Source organism: Gorilla gorilla, chromosome 14, assembly GCF_029281585.2.
Source record: "Gorilla gorilla gorilla isolate KB3781 chromosome 14, NHGRI_mGorGor1-v2.1_pri, whole genome shotgun sequence".
Classification (NCBI taxonomy): Eukaryota; Metazoa; Chordata; class Mammalia; order Primates; family Hominidae; genus Gorilla; species Gorilla gorilla.
In genome coordinates this window covers 76,058,099-76,081,875 of record NC_073238.2, presented here as the reverse complement: position 1 = coordinate 76,081,875, position 23,777 = coordinate 76,058,099, and the positions used below count along the sequence as shown (strand labels likewise).

General features: G+C 37.4%; 1 protein-coding gene across 1 annotated transcript; it reads left to right on the top strand.

The window, feature by feature from the left end:
- Nucleotides 1-350: 350 nt before the first annotated feature.
- On the top strand, nt 351-6,339 carry PCDH20 (protocadherin 20). The gene is made up of 2 exons (XM_004054579.5): nt 351-1,173; nt 2,237-6,339. The coding sequence occupies exons 1-2, from the start codon at nt 1,042-1,044 to the stop codon at nt 4,961-4,963; spliced, it is 2,859 nt and encodes a 952-aa protein (XP_004054627.4). The 5' UTR covers nt 351-1,041; the 3' UTR covers nt 4,964-6,339.
- The last annotated feature ends 17,438 nt before the right edge of the window (nt 6,340-23,777 follow it).

Genomic DNA, 23,777 nt, shown 5'->3' with positions numbered 1-23,777 from the left:
GGAAGGAAAGGAAGGAAGGAAGGAGGAAAGGGGGAGGGAAAGAAGGGGGAAGGAAAGAAGGAAGCGGGGAAGGGGAAAGAAGGGAAGGGGGAAGGGGAAAGAGGGGAAGGGGGGGAGAGAAGGAAGGAAGGAAACAAGGAAGGAAAGACTAATTTGAAAAATAACCAATGTTTTACCTAGGCTTCGGTGAATCCCTCCCCCTCCCCACACCAATTTACCGCTTAGATAAATATGTTTAAGATTACTTGCAGGCAGAACTACTTGTGTTACAGCACAATTGTTTCTACTTTCCCCTTGGCTCTTCCCCGCATCCAGAAGCCACTACTGCCTCTAAAATAAGACCACAAGGCAAACACCCAGAGACATCTGAGCCTCCAACTAGGAAACTAGCAGAAGCTCTACCACTGCCCACAGCAAAGATTCAAAATTGGGGTATGTCGAAACCTTCACTGAATTCATATATTTACTTTTCCGGTTCACCCTACGTTACACAGAAGTTGAGATTCCTTCCCTCCGCTGAGAAAAGTGCATTTTCTTTCTCTGTGCCAACACTGCTGGATCCGAGGCTCCAGGAGGAACTGTTGGCAAAGCAGGCGTTTTGGGACCGCGCCTGTGATTGCTCTGTGGCGCCGACTTCCTCTCTCTGTTACATCCATATACAAATGCAAGCTTATTTATTTATTTTAATTCTCCCTCTCTTGCTAGCAACCTGTGGACTTGGCATGTGACTGGTGCGGCAAGGAAGGAGGCTGGTAGGTAAGCGCTACTGTGCCCAACCCGGAGCTGCCTCTTCGCAGTCTTCAGGAGCAAGTCCCCCATTCCAGCTCCTCTGGCAGAGTATGGAGTTACCTGCGTCCGGGGCAGGAAACCATGAATGTGCCCTTCTGCCCCCTTGCCTTTCTGCCACTCTTTGAGTTCCCGTCCTTAATTGAAGAGCCAGTGACTATTGGCTGAAGTTCCCCCAGCGATTTGCATGAACCGAGAGGGAGTGTCTTCTGCCGCCCTCCCTTCAAGAGCGCTCTGACTGCAGCCTCCCAGGGAATGCGCGGCCGAGGGAATGCGCACAGCTCACTGGCCCTGGGAGTGAGCTGGTGCCCGGCGACCTGGCACCCGCGCCTGGATATGGGGCGTCTACATCGTCCCAGGAGCAGCACCAGCTACAGGAACCTGCCGGTAAGGGTTAGGGTCAAGGAACCCCGCGACCCCGACAAGTTGCAGTATTGTGAAGCAATTCCCACTCGGATGGTTTTTCAAACCTTCTACCTTTATCTAAACTTCACGGGAAGGATGGCGCGGGGAGGGAAAGGGAGTTTGGGATAATGTGTCTTCCTTTTAACAAGGAATAGGGAAGTCCGTGGGTCATGAGAGGAAGTTTCTGAAGCAAGAAATGTATCCAGATAAGGTCGAGGGGATCGGGGGTGCGCTCAATCCGCTTTAGCTACAGGGGTTCAGGATCGTTTCCTGCTGCTGGCGTCTGGCTATGAATGCCTACTGCAATTGACAAATTGTTTTTGCATAGCCATTTTCCGCGTTTACTTTTCTTCCCCCTAAAGGAGGGGGATTAGTGACGGCTTGGTAATGGGTGGAAATCCAGATCCTTTCGGTTTGATTTCAGATGTGTGCTAAAATAAAAATCACTCTTTCCGACCTAAGACCTAAAGTGTTGGAGGTGGAGGAGGAAGTGTTGGTATTTTTTCTATATTATTATTATTATTATTGCGATTGTGGTTGTTTTTATGGTTCTCTTAGTAAGGGATGTAACACACTGCGTGTTCCAGCACTCTAATGGCAGAATCACTTCAAGGAGAAATAAATTGCCCACCTTTCAGTGCTCTCTACTACCAGCCCCCTCCCTCCCCATCACCTACCCTGGGTTTCCGTGTCGCTTTGCGCAGTCTCTGAGTCGGAATCCTCTCCACTCCGGTGTGTGTTTCCAGGGATGTTTTACGGTTTGGGATTCTGAATGTTAGCTGGATGAGGGTGGTGATGGGGAAACGAGGGGGGAAGGCGGGGGCGGAGGGGATAGAAAGTGAACAGCAAAATTAAGTTTTGGAGACGATATTGCCCCACAGATCTCTCCTTCGCAGCAGGGTTCTTCTCCGCCCCCGTTCTGACTAGAGGTTTTGCTTCTGGGAATGGGGATGGGGACAGCAAGGATCACAGGGGCACTAGTTTCTCTCTCGGACCCCTATTTCCCCGTGTGTGTAATGAGCTTTCTTCCCTCCCCCCACTCCAGCATCTGTTTCTGTTTTTCCTCTTCGTGGGACCCTTCAGCTGCCTCGGGAGTTACAGCCGGGCCACCGAGCTTCTGTACAGCCTAAACGAGGGACTGCCCGCGGGGGTGCTCATCGGCAGCCTGGCCGAGGACCTGCGGCTGCTGCCCCGGTCTGCAGGGAGGCCGGACCCGCAGTCGCAGCTGCCAGAGCGCACCGGTGCTGAGTGGAACCCCCCTCTCTCCTTCAGCCTGGCCTCCCGGGGACTGAGTGGCCAGTACGTGACCCTAGACAACCGCTCTGGGGAGCTGCACACTTCAGCTCAGGAGATCGACAGGGAGGCCCTGTGTGTTGAAGGGGGCGGAGGGACTGCGTGGAGCGGCAGCGTTTCCATCTCCTCCTCTCCTTCTTCTGACTCTTGTCTTTTGCTGCTGGATGTGCTTGTCCTGCCTCAGGAATACTTCAGGTTTGTGAAGGTGAAGATCGCCATCAGAGACATCAATGACAACGCCCCGCAGTTCCCTGTTTCCCAGATCTCGGTGTGGGTCCCGGAAAATGCACCTGTAAACACCCGATTGGCCATAGAGCATCCTGCTGTGGACCCAGATGTAGGCATTAATGGGGTACAGACCTATCGCTTACTGGACTACCATGGTATGTTCACCCTGGACGTGGAGGAGAATGAGAATGGGGAGCGCACCCCTTACCTAATTGTCATGGGTGCTTTGGACAGGGAAACCCAGGACCAGTATGTGAGCATCATCATAGCTGAGGATGGTGGGTCTCCACCACTTTTGGGCAGTGCCACTCTCACCATTGGCATCAGTGACATTAATGACAATTGCCCTCTCTTCACAGACTCACAAATCAATGTCACTGTGTATGGGAATGCTACAGTGGGCACCCCAATTGCAGCTGTCCAGGCTGTGGATAAAGACTTGGGGACCAATGCTCAAATTACTTATTCTTACAGTCAGAAAGTTCCACAGGCATCTAAGGATTTATTTCACCTGGATGAAAACACTGGAGTCATTAAACTTTTCAGTAAGATTGGAGGAAGTGTTCTGCAGTCCCACAAGCTCACCGTCCTTGCTAATGGACCAGGCTGCATCCCTGCTGTAATCACTGCTCTTGTGTCCATTATCAAAGTTATTTTCAGACCCCCTGAAATTGTCCCTCGTTACATAGCAAACGAGATAGATGGTGTTGTTTATCTGAAAGAACTGGAACCCGTTAACACTCCCATTGCGTTTTTCACCATAAGAGATCCAGAAGGTAAATACAAGGTTAACTGCTACCTGGATGGTGAAGGGCCGTTTAGGTTATCACCTTACAAACCATACAATAATGAATATTTACTAGAGACCACAAAACCTATGGACTATGAGCTACAGCAGTTCTATGAAGTAGCTGTGGTGGCTTGGAACTCTGAGGGATTTCATGTCAAAAGGGTCATTAAAGTGCAACTTTTAGATGACAATGATAATGCTCCAATTTTCCTTCAACCCTTAATAGAACTAACCATCGAAGAGAACAACTCACCCAATGCCTTTTTGACTAAGCTGTATGCTACAGATGCCGACAGCGAGGAGAGAGGCCAAGTTTCATATTTTCTGGGAGCTGATGCTCCATCATATTTTTCCTTAGACAGTGTCACAGGAATTCTGACAGTTTCTACTCAGCTGGACCGAGAAGAGAAAGAAAAGTACAGATACACTGTCAGAGCTGTTGACTGTGGGAAGCCACCCAGAGAATCAGTAGCCACTGTGGCCCTCACAGTGTTGGATAAAAATGACAACAGTCCTCGGTTTATCAACAAGGACTTCAGCTTTTTTGTGCCTGAAAACTTTCCAGGCTATGGTGAGATTGGAGTAATTAGTGTAACAGATGCTGATGCTGGACGAAATGGATGGGTCGCCCTCTCTGTGGTGAACCAGAGTGATATTTTTGTCATAGATACAGGAAAGGATATGCTGAGGGCTAAAGTTTCTTTGGACAGAGAGCAGCAAAGCTCCTATACTTTGTGGGTTGAAGCTGTTGATGGGGGTGAGCCTGCCCTCTCCTCTACAGCAAAAATCACAATTCTCCTTCTAGATATCAATGACAACCCTCCTCTTGTTTTGTTTCCTCAGTCTAATATGTCTTATCTGTTAGTACTGCCTTCTACTCTCCCAGGCTCCCCGGTTACAGAAGTCTATGCTGTCGACAAAGACACAGGCATGAATGCTGTCATAGCTTACAGCATCATAGGGAGAAGAGGTCCTAGGCCTGAGTCCTTCAGGATTGACCCTAAAACTGGCAACATTACTTTGGAAGAGGCATTGCTGCAGACAGATTATGGGCTCCATCGCTTACTGGTGAAAGTGAGTGATCATGGTTATCCCGAGCCTCTCCACTCCACAGTCATGGTGAACCTATTTGTCAATGACACTGTCAGTAATGAGAGTTACATTGAGAGTCTTTTAAGAAAAGAACCAGAGATTAATATAGAGGAGAAAGAACCACAAATCTCAATAGAACCGACTCATAGGAAGGTAGAATCTGTGTCTTGTATGCCCACCTTAGTAGCTCTGTCTGTAATAAGCTTGGGTTCCATCACACTGGTCACAGGGATGGGCATATACATCTGTTTAAGGAAAGGGGAAAAGCATCCCAGGGAAGATGAAAATTTGGAAGTACAGATTCCACTGAAAGGAAAAATTGACTTGCATATGCGAGAGAGAAAGCCAATGGATATTTCTAATATTTGATATTTCATGGTGGAATAACACAGAGAAATGTTTTAACTGACTTTGGATCTTCATCACCTAAAAAAGAGTGTGTTGATGGCAGTTCCAATGAAGGACAACTAATTTATAACTTGTTCTATATTGTAAATAGCTGTTTACAGGTTTTTAAATTTAAATTCAGAGGTTATAAAATGTGTACAGCATTTTTAAGTGAAAATTAGTACTAACAGCTATAGGACTTGTATTTAAAAAAAAAAGCTTGGACATGGTTTGCAGCTTTTTATCAAGCAGATGATTGATAAAACCTGGGAGTAAGGTAAGAAAATGGAACAAATTTTTATCTAAAAATTCCTGTCACCACAAGAGGGCATCAGCTGCTCCTTTGCAGGAAACTGAGGTATTGTACTTGGCAGTTGTACATGAAATTAATGAAAGAGTATATTTTAAATATATTGTTTTTAACATTAAACAAATATGAAATTAAAGTAAATTAAATTTCACCCTATTTAAACATATGATAAAAAAAGAAATGCACTTGTAAACAGAATGTTTATTACCTCATAAGTGCATATATAGTTTGAAAGAGAAGGCATTAAAAAGAAGTGCAATTCCTTTTTAGCAAGGATAAAAACATTGCCTTGTGTTACAGATTCGGCCTGCTGAAGAGTATTCCACTTTCTGTGTACTCGAATTGCTTTCTGTTTGCTTTACCACTGCACTTGCTATTATTACAAGGGAAATAGATATATACATACATATATATATTCTTCATTACAGGAAATGTAACTAGATATTGTGCCCAAGAAAAACAGCCAGAAGCAAAGAAATGCTTCAATCTTTAGTTGCTTCATAGGCATTCATGACATTTTAGTGCTTTCACAACTTGTTGGTCGTACTTTATACTTGGGTTATATATTAGACTTTTATAGGCTTGAAATCATCCATCACATAAGAAAATAGAAATCATATTAAAAGTGAATTCTTCTAGAGGCTTGTGTACACTACTGGTTGTTTTAGTTGGGCCTTTTATATGAAAGTTATACTGTACTTATCTTTTTGTTGTTGTTTAGGTTTGTTGACTACCATTTCTGGCTTCCTTTCTTTGGTTTTGGATTAAATCCAACAGTTTATTTGTAAGCCCTGCAGCAGATTTCTTTGATAATTTAGCTTTTACTGAATCTCTTGCAATGAAGAAAGCTATTTCATCAGTGGTTTATCACTTTCAATTCATTGTGTGAGCTGGAAATATTATTTTATATGAGAGCTATAGCAAAATAATCTGTATAAACAAGGAATGTGTTAGCTTAAACTGGATCATTTTACTTTTTGGCATCATGCATCTGTACTGTACCAAAAGTGTTTATATGTCTGCAAATTAAAGGTATATATTTTCATAATTTCTTTCTCACTTTTAGCATTTTATATTTGAACACGGGCTTGTTATTTCACTGAAGTGCCTGTCATTTGTTTGTTTTTAGGGTTAAATGTGGGTAAACTGTAGTATTCTGGTATACTAAAGTTTATATTAAATGAATTCATTACTCAATTAAACATTGGGTAAATTATTAAATGTGTGTGTAGTTATAGACATATATATAGTAGAAAAAGAGTATGCCTAAATGTTTGATGTAAGTTCATATGAAAATTTGCACCCATGTATGTGCATATGCATATTAATTTATTATAGATTTAATATCATTATGCATTTTCATTTTACTACAGATTTATAACAAATCCTCTGTTAGCTGTGTTGCAATAGCTTGCAATAATTTTTAAAACAAAAATACAAAAAAGACATTGAATGCAAACAGCCAAGTTCTTTTAGATTTGTATTAATTAACTCATTTATCTTATTTTTCTTCAATTTGAGAATTTCAATAAATAAAATAATAAGTATATGAGGCAGCAATGTTTGTTACAAAAAGTAAATATATTTTTATTGAAAATTGCTTTTGTACCAGAGGCATCTGAGCTAAGAGACTAAGATCACTTAACCCCCAAAACTTTTCATTTATAACTGATATGTAGCAATGGAGGAAACATCTCTTACTAGTCATATTTTATTTCTTATTTCTCTTTTTTAAAGAAAGGAACTTCATGAGATAAAAGTAACACTATTTATTTTTAAGAATCCTCCATAACTGCGATAATTTTACCATCAGTATAAATAGCACAATTTTCCATTCATTTCCAAATCTGAAGAAGGTTCATGTGTTTTGGGGAATGGACTTGATCTCCAGCATGAGAAATGCCTGTAACATTAATAAAAAGATGTATTTCTGAATAACTTCTTGTGGCAGGATTTCCTTTACAAAAACATCTCATTCACATTAAAAACATTAATAACAAGGAAAGCTAAAGTAAATTAAACTAAAAGATAAAAGCCGCTTTTTACTGACACCTTGTGCTAGAATAGTTGCCAAAATGTATGCTAATCATGTCAATGTTGTTAGTTGAGCTGGCACAAAAATAAATGTTCCATTCATTAAAACCCCTAATATCCATTTAACAGTTTGTGAACCAATGAGTTCTCTTTGCCCAATTTAATGAAGAAGAGATTGCTGTGATCTTTGCACTGCCAAATTCACTCTTACACTACAGAGAAAATTGTTCATTAATTTGAATTGGGAAGTTTAAAACCAACATAGCAATTTCAGCTACAGGGAAAAAAACAATTTACATTATTTGACTACTTAGGGTAGATTTCCTGACCCTATTAAAAAAAAAAAAAAAAAAAAGCTCTCCTGGCAGTTAGGCTTTCATCAATGGTAGTTGGAAAAGAAGAGAAAAATAAATTCTTTTTAAACAGTTTTGTAGTATTGATGCATTAAAAAATGTAAATTTTTAGTGTTTTAGATGTTCTACATGTATTTTAGGAAAACACCAGGCATGATTTTACTGTGAAATAACATCACTAGAAACAATTTTTAGAAGTGGTGTATGAAGTTGATTTGATTGCAGTAAGATCTCTCACAAGGATTCTAATTTGTGCTCCCAGAAAATGCCTAAATTGACAACTATAAGGGGGGAAATTAAGCAAGCCTCTGTCCTCTGGATGTTCAGGTTCCGATCTCTCCTCCTGAGGTGAGGACTCTGTGAGGTCCTGATCCCTGGCAGACAATGGAGAATGTAATGAAACTGCAGCACCAACCAGCTGGTGTTCTTCAAATCACTGGGCAGCCTCAATTCGTGGAGGCCAGGGACATAAATACCTGAGCATTTTCATTGCTCTATGGTAAATTTGCTCACTGAAAAAAGTCAAAATTGCCACAAAATGCCATATTGCAGATCTAGGCATTCTCTGCCTAGCACTGTGCCTTTATGTGCAAGTAGTCAATAAATATTTATTGAAGAGAATTGATGGGCCCACAAGAAGACTCAAAACAGAAAAAAAATCAATTAAAACAATTTGGATTCCTGAGCTAAAAAGTCCCAGCACAGTATTTTTTTTAGTTATTTCTATTTCTAATAACAAATCATGTATATTTTTCAGATAATAGATACATAAATACATAGCCTGTAATCATTTTTAAATGTCACTTTTTGTATATATTGTCCTTATATAGTAGCATTTGTAAAATAGACTCCTGAACTAGGAACGTCTTCCTTTAAGGATATAAAACAAAATTGAGTGAACTTTAAAACTTAACCCACTAATGTCAAGAAGTAAGAATACCGTGGTGATTTCTAAAAAATCAGTCATACAGTCATTTATCCCATACATATTTTAGTACCCATATTACAAGTCTTTTAATGAACTTACATCATCCTGTGGAAAGCCAATAAGAAAACCAGTTTCAAAACATATGTGATAAGTGCCTATTCTTTGGATGCTATGTGAGCAGGACCTAACCCAATTTTGGAAAGTCAGAGAAGACTCCCTAAAGGAGGTGATGTCTATTTTGAACCCTTCTCATAAGAAGTTATGAGCTTGAAAAAAGGAAAAGTTGAGAAAATGAGAGAAAATGGCAGCCAGGAGGGAAGGGCATTTGAGTGGGGAACAGTAGGCAAATCACACATGTGGGAGTGAGCATGTCATGGTTGAAGAGCCACAAATATTGCAGTTTTCCTTTGCTAAAGGGATGAAGAGAATAAAAAAGATTATTAACAATGAGCTGGGAGACATAAGTGTACAGCAAATAATGAAGAAACTTATATGCCATACTTGGAGGTTACAATTGTATCTGAAAGGTAATGGGACTTTTAAGAATTTAGACCAGAGAGTTTATGTTTTTAAAAGACCACTTTGGCCACCTGTACAGCTTGTGTTGAAGAAAATTCTGGATGCTAGTTATAAGGTTTAGTGAGAATTTAAGTGAAAAATGGGGACTTGAACCAGAGAATATAAAAGAGATCTATTATAGAAGGTAATATAGGATATAAATAATGTATAGCTGATTAAACTTGTGATGCCATAGGAGTTAATCTGCATGGGATGACCAGAAAGTAAGTAGTTTTCATAATTTGCTTTTGAGCTTATTGTAAAAATTTGAAAAAGATACAGAACTCATTTACTAAACATTAAGTCAGCAATGAAAGTATTGGAGCCATAACCCGCTTCTCCAATGTTGGGTTTTACAACACAGATGGAATTATAAAGGCACTAATTTACCCAGTTTATTCCATCTTTATGACTGTCAATCCTCTTCAATTTAACAAACATTACTCTATGCCCATGTGACAGATATTCCAATATGAGGTTGACATCATCAAGAACATTTCATCTAAGCCATTTGTGGTATTTTACTTGTGGTTGTACTAAAAATAGACACATGTAGAGGAGTCCTTCCTGTTGAAAACAAGATAATAAAATGTCAAGTGGATAATTTAAGGTGTAAATATAACTTCAAGTGTTATGTGAATACCAAGAAAGAATGATATGATGGTTGTAGGCAACTCTTTACAAGATCCAGGAAATATGACCAGGTGAAATTGCTAGTTAGAGCCAAGAAGTATGCAGATCTTGAGGTTTACCATCACTATTTGAAACATTTAACATCATTTTAAAACCCAGTCCAATACTCTGAAGCTTCAACAAAGATAAACACTATTATCATCAATGATTCGTTTACTAAATATGTTTACTATTAGTCTGTGCGTATTACAAGCAAATCATCGTGCTGTACACAGGGATAAAATTTTTCTCCATCAAAATTATTCTCCAGCTTGGGAGAACTAACATGAACCACACACATACAGGAATGAATATGTTCCTCCTGCAATCTACCCCCCACCTGTAGCTCTTCCATAAGCACCTCTACCAGAGAGAGACAAGAAACATTATGACAGATAAAAGCACTACTTGGAGATATACCCTATATATTCGAAGCTAATAGAGGAGAATATCAGTACATATGAATTACAAAATTAGGGTTGGGTGTGTTCTATGGCTAGAATAGGCAAATCTAATTTTTTACTTTTGCTTTTATATATTTCTTTTATGCATTTGAAATATTAAAATTCCTTATAGCTCCAAAGTTTAACTTTCACTTAAATGATCAAAGAAATGTTTGTACTGAGATGTGAACCAATTATTCTCATTAAAAAGATCATATGCTTACCTTGCACAATAATTTAAAAATAATTATGATATTAATTGACTTTACATATTTACAAGTAACCCTGCCACTATATTTCAAAAGAATAGCACTAGTTTTTGTTTTGCAAATATAATTATATCACCTCAATTTTATAGTTTTGTGTAAATTTTTTTAAGGTAATTTCTTGGCAACGTGAAGTTTTGATTTAATGGAATGTAAAATGGACTTCGCGATTTGTTGCATAAATATTTCAAATAATACTATATTACAGTATTTTTCAATGTTATAATGTCTGGTGAAATGTATGATGAAAGGACATTTTAATATTAATGTATAAAATCACTGCAGATACATTCACTATGAAGAAAAAATACTCTACAGAAGGTAATTCTAAACAATTCATAGAACAAAACAAAACACCTTAAAGGTAGAATAAAAAGAGCAAAGGAAGACAATAAACCAAATATTTTTTTGAATTCTAAAAATAAATAAAATTATTTTAGTTTTCTTCCCCCCCTAAAAAAGCATCATCCACCTAGCTCCTCTCCCACTTACCCACTGCCTTATTAAATTGAGAAACTAGTTTCCTTCACATTTTTCTAATTCAATTATAAAATCTAAACATATTCAAAGTCAAATGAATGTGAGCAATGCTAACCATGAACCAGGTGCTAAAAAATACTATTGGTTTATGTTGAGACAGCTTCCTATTTATGATGCTTTCAATCATTTTTTAACAGTAAAAAGGGCCATTTGATTTACAGAACTCCTTGTAAATAGCAGTTAAAATACACTGCAAACAGAAGAATTTCAGTAACATGTATTTAAGTTTATCCCTAAAAGACTTCCACTGAATCATCTAAGCATTTAAATTTAGCAAAGCCAACTATCCTGCATATGTCCAATTTCTTGAACTAGTCCGACAAAATATTAGTATTCTGTAAAAAGCACTACGGAATATACCATTTCCCCAATCTTATTTGTAAGTGTATTCAGTCCATGAATGCACAGATTTCTGAGTAACTGAATATAGGAATAACTGAATTTATGTTGGCCTATAATTCTTTCAAATAAAACATCTAATACAACTTAAGGGAATCCAATTAGTTCCTTTTTTTGTACTTCATGTTTGACTCAGGAAACCCCGGTTTAGATGCCATGTGACATAACAATATTTGCAATCAAATCATTTGATGGGAAATGCTGTTTTACTCGATTGAAGATAAAATACCTTAGCATTAAAAGTATGTGTATTGGAAAAGATAGGTAAAAATTTCTGACAATATACAAAACCTCTGTCTCATGGAGCCAGGAGGAATTCTAAGAAACCAGTGTTTTCTTCCCCTTTCAGCTTCCTGGATCATATTCAGTCACTATGCTGCTGCTCTTTCATAAAGTAAGCTCAATATTCTCACAATCACCATTTATCTATCTAACGGCAGTGGGCATAATAGTCCCCCAGAGATACCCATGCCTTAATTCATAGAACCTGTGACTGTTACATGGCAAAAGGGAAGTTGCATTTACCTTGCAAATGTAATTGACATATGGACCTTAAAATAGGGAGATTATCCAGCCTTAAGGAGATAAGAGAGGCTCCCAGATGACAGTCAGGTAGGAAATGGAAACCTCAGTCCAGTAACCACATGGAACTGAATTCACTGACAATCTGAATGAGCTTGGAAGAGGATTCATCCACAGATCTCCCAGAAAGAAACACCACTCTACTGACACCTTGACTTCAGCACTGCAAAGCACTAAGCAAAGGACCAGCTGAGCCAGTCGGTAACCAAACTTCTGACTACAGGATTGGGGGTTAATAAATGAGTGTTATTTTAAACTGCTAAATTTGTGACAATTTATTACAGCAGTAATAGAAAACAACTACACTATCTTGAAAAACACATAACACATCCATTTAAGGCTGAGTTCAACTGACTCAGTTTAACAAAATATTGTTTTATTCAGGTAATTTTACAATACATGTTTTAATTTTTATGATTCAAAGGTGTTAAATACGTATCATTTTCTAAGTTTAAAAATCTTATAATAATTAATGTAAATATAAATGGAAATTAAGATCACAGATTGTGATCCTACTGTGTTCCAGGCACTGTAACACTGCCAGTTCCACTCTATGTTCATTTCACTTTTACTAACAGTCACGGGAAAAAAAAGGAAAGAAAAAACCAGAGGTGTTTTTATTTCCATAAAATATTTTCTCAGTTGATTAGAGCTAGGATGAATAGCTCTGAACTGTTGAATTCATCTCAAACCCAATTTGGGATGGGATTAACTGAATGATATTTGTAATTGAGATACTGTGGGTAGATGTGTTTTTGCATATGTAACATTTTGCCCTCATGAAAACAAGATACTTGTTAAAATGTATGGTTTTTATGTTATTGCAGACAAAGTATCTTTTCTAATGAATGAGAATCCATGGATTATTTGAAGTGGTTTATAATCTCAACTTCTCTGAAAACAAGCACTTTCAGGAGGTTGTGTGTTTTTATGTTTTTAATAGATTCTTATTCTACTTTTCTATCAATTCTACTTCCAATTCAAAAGCTGCTTCACTCTATACAATAAATTTACAGTAGAAGATGAAGTTCATTAGAATAATTGATTTACTATGCATCAACTTTTATTGGATATTTACTATTGGCATATCCAATACATAATACATAGGATGATATTATACATTGTGTTTTGTACTACTAAAATGATACCACTTTGCAAGTGCAGTTCAAATGTTTTGGATTCATATCAGAACTCTTCTGACTGAAAGGCTAAAATAGTCATGTCTTTCTTCATTTTGCAAAAAACAAGTATCATTCTTAAACTGGTACATTTCTTTTTTATTTCATGTCAGTCATTTTTGATGACTTTAGAGTATTTGTCCTAACATTTATCTTAAAAAGGTGGGGACACTGTTTCAAATAAATTTAAAATCCAAATGGGCAAAGCATATTTCAAGAATAAATTTTTCATAGAGCTACTAAATATTTGGAGTGGGGAAAAAGATATCTTAAGCAATTATTAAGAATACAGTTTTAGGAAGAAATTGGAATGCTCACTCCTGGGACTAGATATCTCATTTCTAAATGTTGCCTATGTTTTCACAAAAAAAATCATGTCTTTCTCATCTTTTTTTTAATTTTTAAAATAACCCTTTTTTTAAAAAAAAGTTAATGTGTGCATTATAGGAAACTGAAAAACATAAGAAGCAAAGAACAAAGTAATCCACAATCACATAGAGTTTACAGTTTTATGTGTTCTTCTAGGTCCTGTCTGTATATAAAACAACATCCAAATTTATGGGACTGAGATTATACAATATGTGTCTTGATTTTTCACACATCATGAATATTTACCAGTTCAAAATCCCAAAGCCATATGAGTATTTTGATAACCAAGAATTCATCATTTGTGTAATCACCCGCTAGGTAGAACAATAACCTGTACTCAGGTTATTCACTTACAAAATACATTTAGGATATGAAGCTACAAGACTGGGGTTCTACAAAGAGATGGTAAACCTTTTTCTTCTCTTCCCAGAAGTTTGGTTGTTGATTAAACATGAGCCGAGTATGTGATGATGATACTCCCTGAAGGCCTCGAAGAAGATAAGCATCTCCAGGTGTATGTCCCAGGAGTCTTTCTCATGCTCAGATTGGGATGGGAATCCCGTTTAGTCCATTTGCACTGCTATACCAAAATACCATACACTGCATATCTAATAGACATCAGCAATTTATTTCTTAGAGTTGTGGAGGCTGGAAATTCTAAGATCAAGGCATCAGCAGATTCAGTGTCTGGGAAGGGCCTGCTTTATCATAGATGACACCTTCTTGCTGTGTCTTCATGTGATGGAAGAGGCAAACAAGCTCCCTTGGACCTTTTCTGTTGATGTACTAATTGCATTTATGAGAGTTCAGCCCTTATGACCAATCATCTCCCCAAAGGACCCACATCCTAATATTGTCACCTTGAGGGATAGGATTTCAAGATACAATTTTGCAGAGGACACTAACATTCAGACCATACTGTGGGCTGTTTTCAAACATGTCAGAAGCCTGTGTTGGAGAGCCTCTTCTCTAAATATTTCTAAGCTTTTCCTAGTCCTAGCACATTGACATGCTTTCATTCATACTGAATGGGGTTTCAGGTACCCACTGCTCAGAAAAGGGCTGGTGGCTATCTACAGAGTTCTTACAGTCCTGACATGGGGAAGAATGTTTAGAGCCCTGCTATTTAATGTTTGGTCTACAAAGCAGCAGCAGCAGAGAATCTGGGGCCCACTCTGGATCTATTAAACCAGAATCTGCATTTTATAAGATCCCTGGGTGATTAGAACATACATTAAATTTTGAGAACAAAATGTTTGGTGCATTGGCTTTCAAGTTTGTTTGCATGTTGAAATAATCAACGGAGTTACAAACAAAATAAAACAAAGCAAAAATATCTTGACACCTATGTTTCACCTCAGGCTGTCTTATTTATTTGGTATGGGGTATAAAATGAGAGTCAGGATTCTAACAAAGCTCCCCAGGTGATTTGAAAGTGCAGCAAAGTTTGAGAATCACCAGTATGAGATCCCATTATTTCTGTAATTTGCCATCTTTACTTGGTATTTTAGCATCCAGTCTATTTTGGATTTCTTCCTTCATCTGCATCGACTCACAATCTTCTATAAACTAGGACATCATTTAAAAAAATATCTAAAGATAAAACTCATAAGTGAGCATGAAATCAGATCTTTTTTTCATTCCCATCATCATCACATAAATGTTGTCATCATCATTATCAAAAGTAGATAAATCAAGTAACTAGAATGGTAGCTAACACGTCTATTTCCACCTTTTGGAAATTTTAGTCTACGACAGTACTCAGTTGTAAACCTGATGAGCACAGCAATATTGTTGTCTTCTTTGTCTTCTCTATCTTCTTTGTCTTCTTCTTCCTCCTCCTCCTTCCCCTTCCTCTTTCTCTTCTTATTTCTTTTTTTCTTTCTCTTATTTTACAGTTGTAATCCAGGAACCTAGAATCATGGCTAGTACATAAGAGAGAACCCATAAAACATCTGTGGTATATAGGCAACCTACAGAATGGGAGAAAATTTTTGCATACTACCCGTATGACAAAGGTCTAATATCAAGAATCTACAAGGAACTTCAACAAACTTATAAGAAAAAAACAAACAAACCCATCAAAAAATGGGTAAAGGATATGAACAGACGCTTCTCAAAAGAAGACATTTATGAAGCCAACAAAAATATGAAAAGAAGCTCAACATCGCTGATCATTAGAGAAATGCAAATCAAAACCACAATGAGATATCATCTCATGCCAGTCAGAATGATGATTATTTTAAAGTCAAGAAACAATAGATGCTGGCAAGGCTGTGGAGAAATAGGAATGCTTTTACACTATTGGTGGGAATGTAAATTAGTTCAAACATTGTGGAGGACAGTGTGTTAATTCCTCAAGAATCTAGAACTAGAAATACCATTTGACCCAGCAATCCCATTACTGGATACATACCCAAAGGAATATAAATCATTCTACTATAAAGACACATACACATATATGTTTATTGTAGCACCATTTACAATAGCAAACACATGAAATCAATGCAAACGCCCATCAATAATAGACTGAATAAAGAAAATGTGGTACCTATACACCATGGAATACTATGCAACCATAAAAAGGAATGAGATCATGTCCTTTGCAGGGGCATGAATGAAGCTGGAAACCATCATCCTCAGCAAATTAACACAGGAACAAAAAACCAAACACTGCATGTTCTCACTCATAAGTGAGAGTTGAACTATGAGAACACAGGAATGCAGGGAGGGGAACAACACACACCTGGGCCAGTCAGGGGGATGGGGGGACAAGGGAAGGGAGAGCATTAGGACAAATAGCCAATGTATTTAGGGCTCAAAACCTAGATGATGGGTTGATAGGTGCAGCAATCCACCATGGCACATGTATGCCTATGTTACAGACCACACGTTTTGCACTTGTAGCCCAGAAATTAAAGTAAAATAAAAAATAAAAACAATTAAAAACAATAAAAACAATTGAACTCATGGAGATAAAGAGTAGAAAAATGGTTACCAGTGGCTGGGAAAGGTAGTGGTGTGGGGGAAGGCAGGGATGGTTAATGGGCATAAAAAAATAGAAAGAATAAATAAAAACTATGAATATTTGATAACACAACAGGGTGACTATGGTCAGTAGCAATTTAATTGTACATTTAAAAATAACTAAAGGAATGTAATTGGATTGTTTGAAATACAAAGAATAAATGTGTAAGGAGATGGATATCCTATTTTCCATGATATAATTATTGCACATTGCCAGTCTGTATCAAAACATCACATGTACCCCATAAATATATGTATCTACCAAAAAAATAAAGTTAAAAACAAGCAACAAAAAATCTGTAGAATGTATTAATAAATGTATAAGTGGAAGGAAATTCTAAACATAAATTACAGTAGTTATGTACTTATATTAGTCCATTATCACACTGCTGATAAAGACATACCTCAGACTGGGTAATTTATAAAGAAAAAGATATTTAATGGACTCACAGTTCCACGTGGCCGGGGAGGCCTCACAATCATGGCAGAAGGCAAAAGGCACTTCTTACATGGCAGTGGAAAGAGAGAATGAAAGCCAAGTGAAAGGGATTGCCCCCTATAAAACCATGAGATCCCGTGAGACTGATTCACTACCACAAGAACAGTATGGGGTAAACCTCCCCCATGATTAAATTATCTTCCCCAGGGTCCCTCCCACAACACATGGGAATTATGAGAGCTACAAGTCAAGATGAGATTTGGGTGGGGACACAGCTGAACCATATCAGTACTTCAGAAGAAAAGGATTATCTATTTTGACCTTCGAAGGCCCTGTAACAGAGGCTTGGAGTTGGGTCTGAAAGTCTTGCTTTGCGAAGGACCTGCAGGGATAACAGGCATGCTCTGCCCCATGCCCTTTGCTTATCCTTAGTGTTCTGGTGGAGAGTACGACATGCTCGGTGGGGCAAAAGTGAAGGAATAGGGTGGCAGAACTTTCATGTATGGCTACTGGGGCAAGAGATGTAACTATTCAGGAGACATTCATTTCTAAGAGTTGTAAACCCTGTTTTAACTGTCCATCTGAGATTTGTCTAGTAAAGACAAAAAATATAAAATATAGGAGGAAAATATAGAACAAAACTATAAAAAATAATTCTAGGCAGAAAAACCTGAAGTAAACAAAAACAGAATGATAGTCCTAGCAATTTTTTAGGAATGAAAGACATGCTGATTGAGGATCTCACTACTTATCTTCCTATTTTCTATGACTGAATAAAACAGGAAAAATATTACCTAGCTCAATGAAATAAGAAAGGACTAGAAATATCCAACAAGGTAAAGAAAACAGGTGTTCACATCCTGGATCTTCCTTTAAAACCTTGGAGAAACTTCATTAATATGTGTGCTATGTTTACCGAAAATGTGCATGAAGAATAACCCTGGGGCAATTCTCAGGGCTGGAGAGAACGGCGTGTGAAGTGGTCAACACAATGCCTTGTACACAGTAGGCAGTCATTCAAACGTTAGCTCCCTTCTTCCCTTTGGGCACCCCACACTATTTTACATCATGTTTAAGGGTATCAGAGGCATAGAAACTTCCAGGGACAATTTTTGTGTCCTCAGGGGCTAGCACTTAATGTTTCTTGAATAAACAAATAGTAAAGTGGTAGCCATCATTTTGGGATTCAATTGTTTTGAATGGAGATGGGAGGGAAACTCATGAAAGACATGTGGAAAGTGAGTCATAAGCTAATTTATTTAAAATTCAAATTAAGCACCTAGGATGTGGCATACAAAGAGCTACTTTAAAACTGTGCAACTGGAAATATTCTTTGGAGCAGAGTTTAGATAAGGCACTGAAAATAAAACTGCAATTTAATGGTATATATGTCTTAATAGGGGATGAATAAAGCCAAGAATCAATTCAAACATTTAGTTTACAATATTTTGGTATGCAGCTGGTTTCAATTTCAAAATTGTTAATAATCTCAGGGCTAAGTATATTTCAGTGAGTGTCCACATAGATTGTTACAGCAGAACAAGCAGGAAAAGCAAGCTGAAAATTTTGGGGCGTTTGGACTACAGAGGCATCATCTGTTCCTTATTTTACAGACTTTTTCTTCTTTTCTCTGCCTCCTGCTCTCTAATTACATCCAAATGGCTCTCTCATTTGTTTTTCTGGCCATTCCATCTGAGACATGTTACCAGTAATATATGCCATCTTCATTTGGCTCCTTCCTTCCTTATCTGCACTGCTAACCCATTGTGTTTGGGAAAAATGGAGAATTTGTCAATTCTCTTTCATACCAGTCATACTGCTTCAGGTAGATGCACTGATGCACTTTAAGACTAGAAATTAAGTCACAAGATAGTAAACATGCTGAGGCAACCATCTCTGCCACCCTTCATTAACCAAACCATGAATGGACAAAGGAGACAACTATACATAGATCCTGCTTTGTGAAAACATACACAATGAAATTCTCTTCCAGTATAATTTTATCATCACATTGAGAATTAAAAAGACACATGATTTAAGGGAGCCCATGATGCTGGAAAATTGAAACCTGTAGATTGTTCATGTAAGTGAAAACCAGGAAAATTTTCCTGGAGGGCTATTTGTCAATAGGCATACGTTTAAAAATGTGCATTATTCTTTTATTTTGCACTTCCCCTTCTAATCTAAAACCAAAGAGAATAATCTCAAGCTCCTCTGTATAAGCATACTTACTGCAGAGTTTGATAGCAATAAAAACATCTTCATTAATATGTAATTGGTGAAATAAATTGTCATACGAACATAGTGTAGACTATAGAGCACCTTCTCTGCCTTTGTCAAAACCTGTCTGAATGCTCATAAACCTCATAGCAATTTACCACCTCATTGTATCATCCATATAATTATCTTACAGCGACAATCATCCCTAGAGTTGTCTCATTTTTCTCACATATTAATTTATTACACTCCCGATAAAGGCTCCCCATCTATCTAAAGCAGAGTTTCTTAACCTAACATGCATGTAACTGAAACATGAACAGAAAACAGAAAATGAGGTAATACAGGACAATGGGAGACATCTTATCAAGAACTTTGCATTCCATGCAAAAAAGATTACTCATAAGATGCATACACACTTCATGATACATTAATATGGGGATGATTTTAGTGTAGTGCTGCTGGTGGCTGTTTTGCTTTTTCTGTTGTAAGAGTCTACCTAAGAATCAGGCTAACACAGAAGAAAAAGAGAAAAGAAGAAAATGAGGAAGAAGAAGAAAAGAGGAGAGAAAGAAAAGGAGAAACAGAGAGAGAGAAGAACCAAAACAGAAAACTCAAGCATCTTTTAAATTCTCAGTTCTATCTGTGCTTGAAACCAGCCACTCTAGTGATTTTCCGTTGTGTGAACAATAAATCCACCCTGCTCTTTTTATTCCTCCAAATAATTTTGAATTGTATCCCTGTTAATTATACTTTTAAAAATCTCAGCTAGTACTTCGTTGGAACAACTGGTCTTGGTAGTTCTCCAAACATCTCATGATATCCATGTCTCTGCATTTTGCAGGTACTGGCCCCTCTGCCCAAATGCCTTTCCTCCATCACCTACCTGAAAACTGTATACAATCCATCAAGCCTTAGTTCAAGTGCTATCTCTTCTGAAAAGCGTGCCCTTGAGAAACTATTTTCTCCTACTTTCAGTGCATTTTATACATTCCTGGGCTATAGCAATAAACTAAAATTTTTTACAAATTACAACTATTCTTCTGCATAATTTTCTCATCACAAAAGATAAGTTTTTCAATGGAAAAAAAGAGTCACTAAAAAGAGAAAAACTTGGAAAATGTTTCCAAATCAAATCAGAGATACATCAGAGATCTGTCACTTAATATTTGGGTTTTTAAGCCAATGAAGCTAGTTCCTAAAAACAGGTAAGATTTTACTCTTTCATTGTTTCCCTTTATACTTTGGCTTGAGTCACTTTATATGACTTAGGAGGAGTGGTCTGTCTTTAACATGTTTAATGTACTTACATCTACTTGAATATTCACAAGGCAAACTTTTCTCATTAGCTTCCCCTGTTCCCAAGATGAATTTTAATTATTAATAACTGAAGATACAATGGCCTCTGCTATCAATGCAGGCCATGAAAGTGCATGATCCCAAGTAGAAAATAAAGTGTAAATATTCATGAAAAAATTAATATGAGAATGTAATTGATTATTTTATTTTACTTTAACATAGTATAGGATCCTGAGACAGAAGTTTTTCATTCAAGACCAATTTTTTTTCAGAATATCAGTTTCATGTTCAGAAAACATGAATAATACTGCAAGGCAGAAATAATACTACAAGGCAGAAATAATACTAAATACTAAACACTAAATTAAAATAAGGTAAGTAAATATAATTTTATATTTTAAAATGTCAATTGATCTAGCAGCAAACAAGTCATTGTGGCTTAGACAAGAGAATTTTCAGTAGAATGTAGTAGAATTTTGAGGTAATAGAAAGTGAATAAGGACAGAAAAATCCCTTCCAAAAATTTGGCTTTGAGAAAGTGAAAATATACAGGGCAAAGTAGAAGGGAAATGTATAGTTGGAGGAAACATTTTTTCTCCTCCTCCCATTAAAAAAAAATGTGAATGCAGTAACATCAATAGTGAGGTAAAGTTAAAGAAAGAAAGTAGGGAAGAATCAGTAACTCAAGTCCAAGATATTTCAGGAGAGCATGTTTTCCAGAGAAAAGGTAGAGGTAGTAACCATTGACAGGATGAAAGATGTCTTACAAAGAAGAAGCCCAAGATGGGTGGAAGTGAAATTGTAGAGCTAAATGAAGGAAGTTAAGGGGATAATTACCTAATTTCTCTATGAAATAAGGAGATGAAATCATCTGTAGAGAATTAATAGGAGTTAGGAGAGTTTAGAAATTTGTGGACAGTGGAAGATGATTACAATAAATACTTTAGTGTAAAGAGATAGAAGCCAACTGTGGAAAGGGCATATGAATGCTTTAACAACAAATAGGCCTTAGTTTGTGATATTCTAAATCACTGCTCATATGCACAGGTGCAGGCACAGAGAAATAGATAGTTGAGCTCCAACCAAGATTGAGATTCTGCTAGACAAAATTGATGAAAAGAAAACAAGGCAAAGGAGGGAAAGATACTCAAAGGAGGGTGTTTAAAATGGATAAAACATTAAAACTTAGGGAGGAAGTAAAAAAAGTTATATGTCCAGAGAGAGCTACTATGAAAAAATTAGAGGATTCTGTAGATTAAAATATATATATTATAAAAAGCATGAATTTGTTTTTTTAAATTAAAAGAGAAGGACAGAAGGTTGTGATCAGACAGTCTACTGGTAATTTTAGAAGTGGAGCAGTTCTAGGTGACCACTAGGGTCTAAGGTGTGACCACGAGGGAGGGATTTAAATGGTGGGGATGAGAGGGTCACTGTAGATGAAGTAGGGAAGTACTACAGTACTGGCTGGATTACGTGCATGGAGGGTAGGTAGCCTGTAAAGACGGCAGGACTTGAGGAGGTAAGGAAGTCTCTGAGGATTATGCCAGATCGTCAGTGAATGAGCCAAAGAATGAGGAAATTTGAGTTTGTGACAAAGAAGAGTGTAGCAAAATATAAATATTTTATTTCAAAACATCACTTGGGTTTGAAAACATAATACTTTGTGTTTTATTCCCCCACTGCTCCTTAACATTTGCTCACAAAGCTAATTCCACGGTCCCCCAGATGAAAAACCACACCTGCCTCATAACTTTTCTGATGAATTTTAAATTAATTTTTTAATTAATTTTTTAAAAAATACCTATTGTCAACTCTAAATATTATATTAAAACACTGCTTCAAATCAAAATCTTTTTTTATTAATCATCTTCAGTCTCAACTTTTCTCTACCCTTAAATTGAGTGGGTATTTAAAGTCACGCAACTGGTTTTAGGTAATTTTAAAATGTCCGCCTTTGTTACCCAGTTTAAAAAGCGATATTAATTGTGTCTCATTAACCAGAGTTCACTTTAAAATTGTATTATATGAATGTTCTGAATCTTAAGTAGCAGCAACTTCCACAGGAAGGTAGAGAAATAATAACTGTTTCCAGCATGACAGAGAGAAGAGGATACTTTTTGCATCTTGTGATCCTGAGCCACATGAGATATGGACAAATACAGGCAGTTATTAAAGTTATTTATAAGTTTGGGTTAGGGCAGGAATGCCCTCTGGAAATGACTGTGTTTCTAGTTAGTTTACGAAATTATAGACTCACAGAAGCACGTGAAGATGTCAACTGGGTGTGGCAGAATAATAACCTGAAACATTAATTATAGAATCTTTTTTCTGCTACTCATGACCACCGAAATTCAGAGTACAGAACCCAGGGTCACCGCTCACTAGAGAGAAAAATGGTCAGATTAGAGTAGAAGAGAAAAAAGTCACGTTCTCTGTTGTTTCTAGGCTCAAAAAACTAGGTTTCAGGTGTGAGATCGAAAGTCCACGTATACTAGTTGGCCAAAGAAGTTCTTCTCTGCAAACTCTGAACTCAAAAACTCTTAGAATCAGTAAAGAGAGAGAGAGAGTTTTGGAAAGAAAAGCTTCTGTGTCAGAACTAATTTGTGTGTATTAGGGGACTGGGGTGAAGTTGTAAATTTACTGCCTCCACCTTCCCATCTGGAATCCCTCTTTAAGTTTAAAGTTTAGCAGTAGGGATAACCTGCACTTCTATACCTGAGTTCAGCTGAGGCAAAAATAAAAAGCTTGATGTTGAAGAATAGAAATATCACTGTGAAGATGTGTGGCATTTGAAGGTTGTGATCCTAGGACTCATCTACAGGATGTCTGAGTCTGTAGAGTGGAATGATCTCTGCAAGTTCTTGCCGTTTCCAAATGACAACATACAGAAGCTAACTGAGAGAAAGCTATTGTGCCTGCCAAGAGAGTGTTGACCTAATACAGTCTTGACCTTCCTCACTGGAAATCTTGTGGAGACAGAATTCATGTATTAGTGGGTCATTGGCACTAGAAGGCAAAGTGGAAAGGGAATAATATATTTTAATACCATTTAGCTCTCATTCTTTTGCTTATGCGTAAGACTTGGGAAGTTTCTATACTCTGAAGAATCTAGAGATTTCTATCTCCACAATGACACTCTACCAACAGGTGTGCTTAGAATAACTTATAATTTAATTAGC

What these genes read in the sequence shown, in the direction of transcription:
- PCDH20 (XM_004054579.5), top strand. Translation starts at nt 1,042, where the DNA reads ATGCGCGGCCGAGGGAATGCGCACAGCTCACTGGCCCTGGGAGTGAGC. An exon ending in CCAGCTACAGGAACCTGCCG is followed by an intron (nt 1,174 to 2,236) that starts GTAAGGGTTAGG and finishes CCCCCACTCCAG; the next exon opens with CATCTGTTTCTGTTTTTCCT.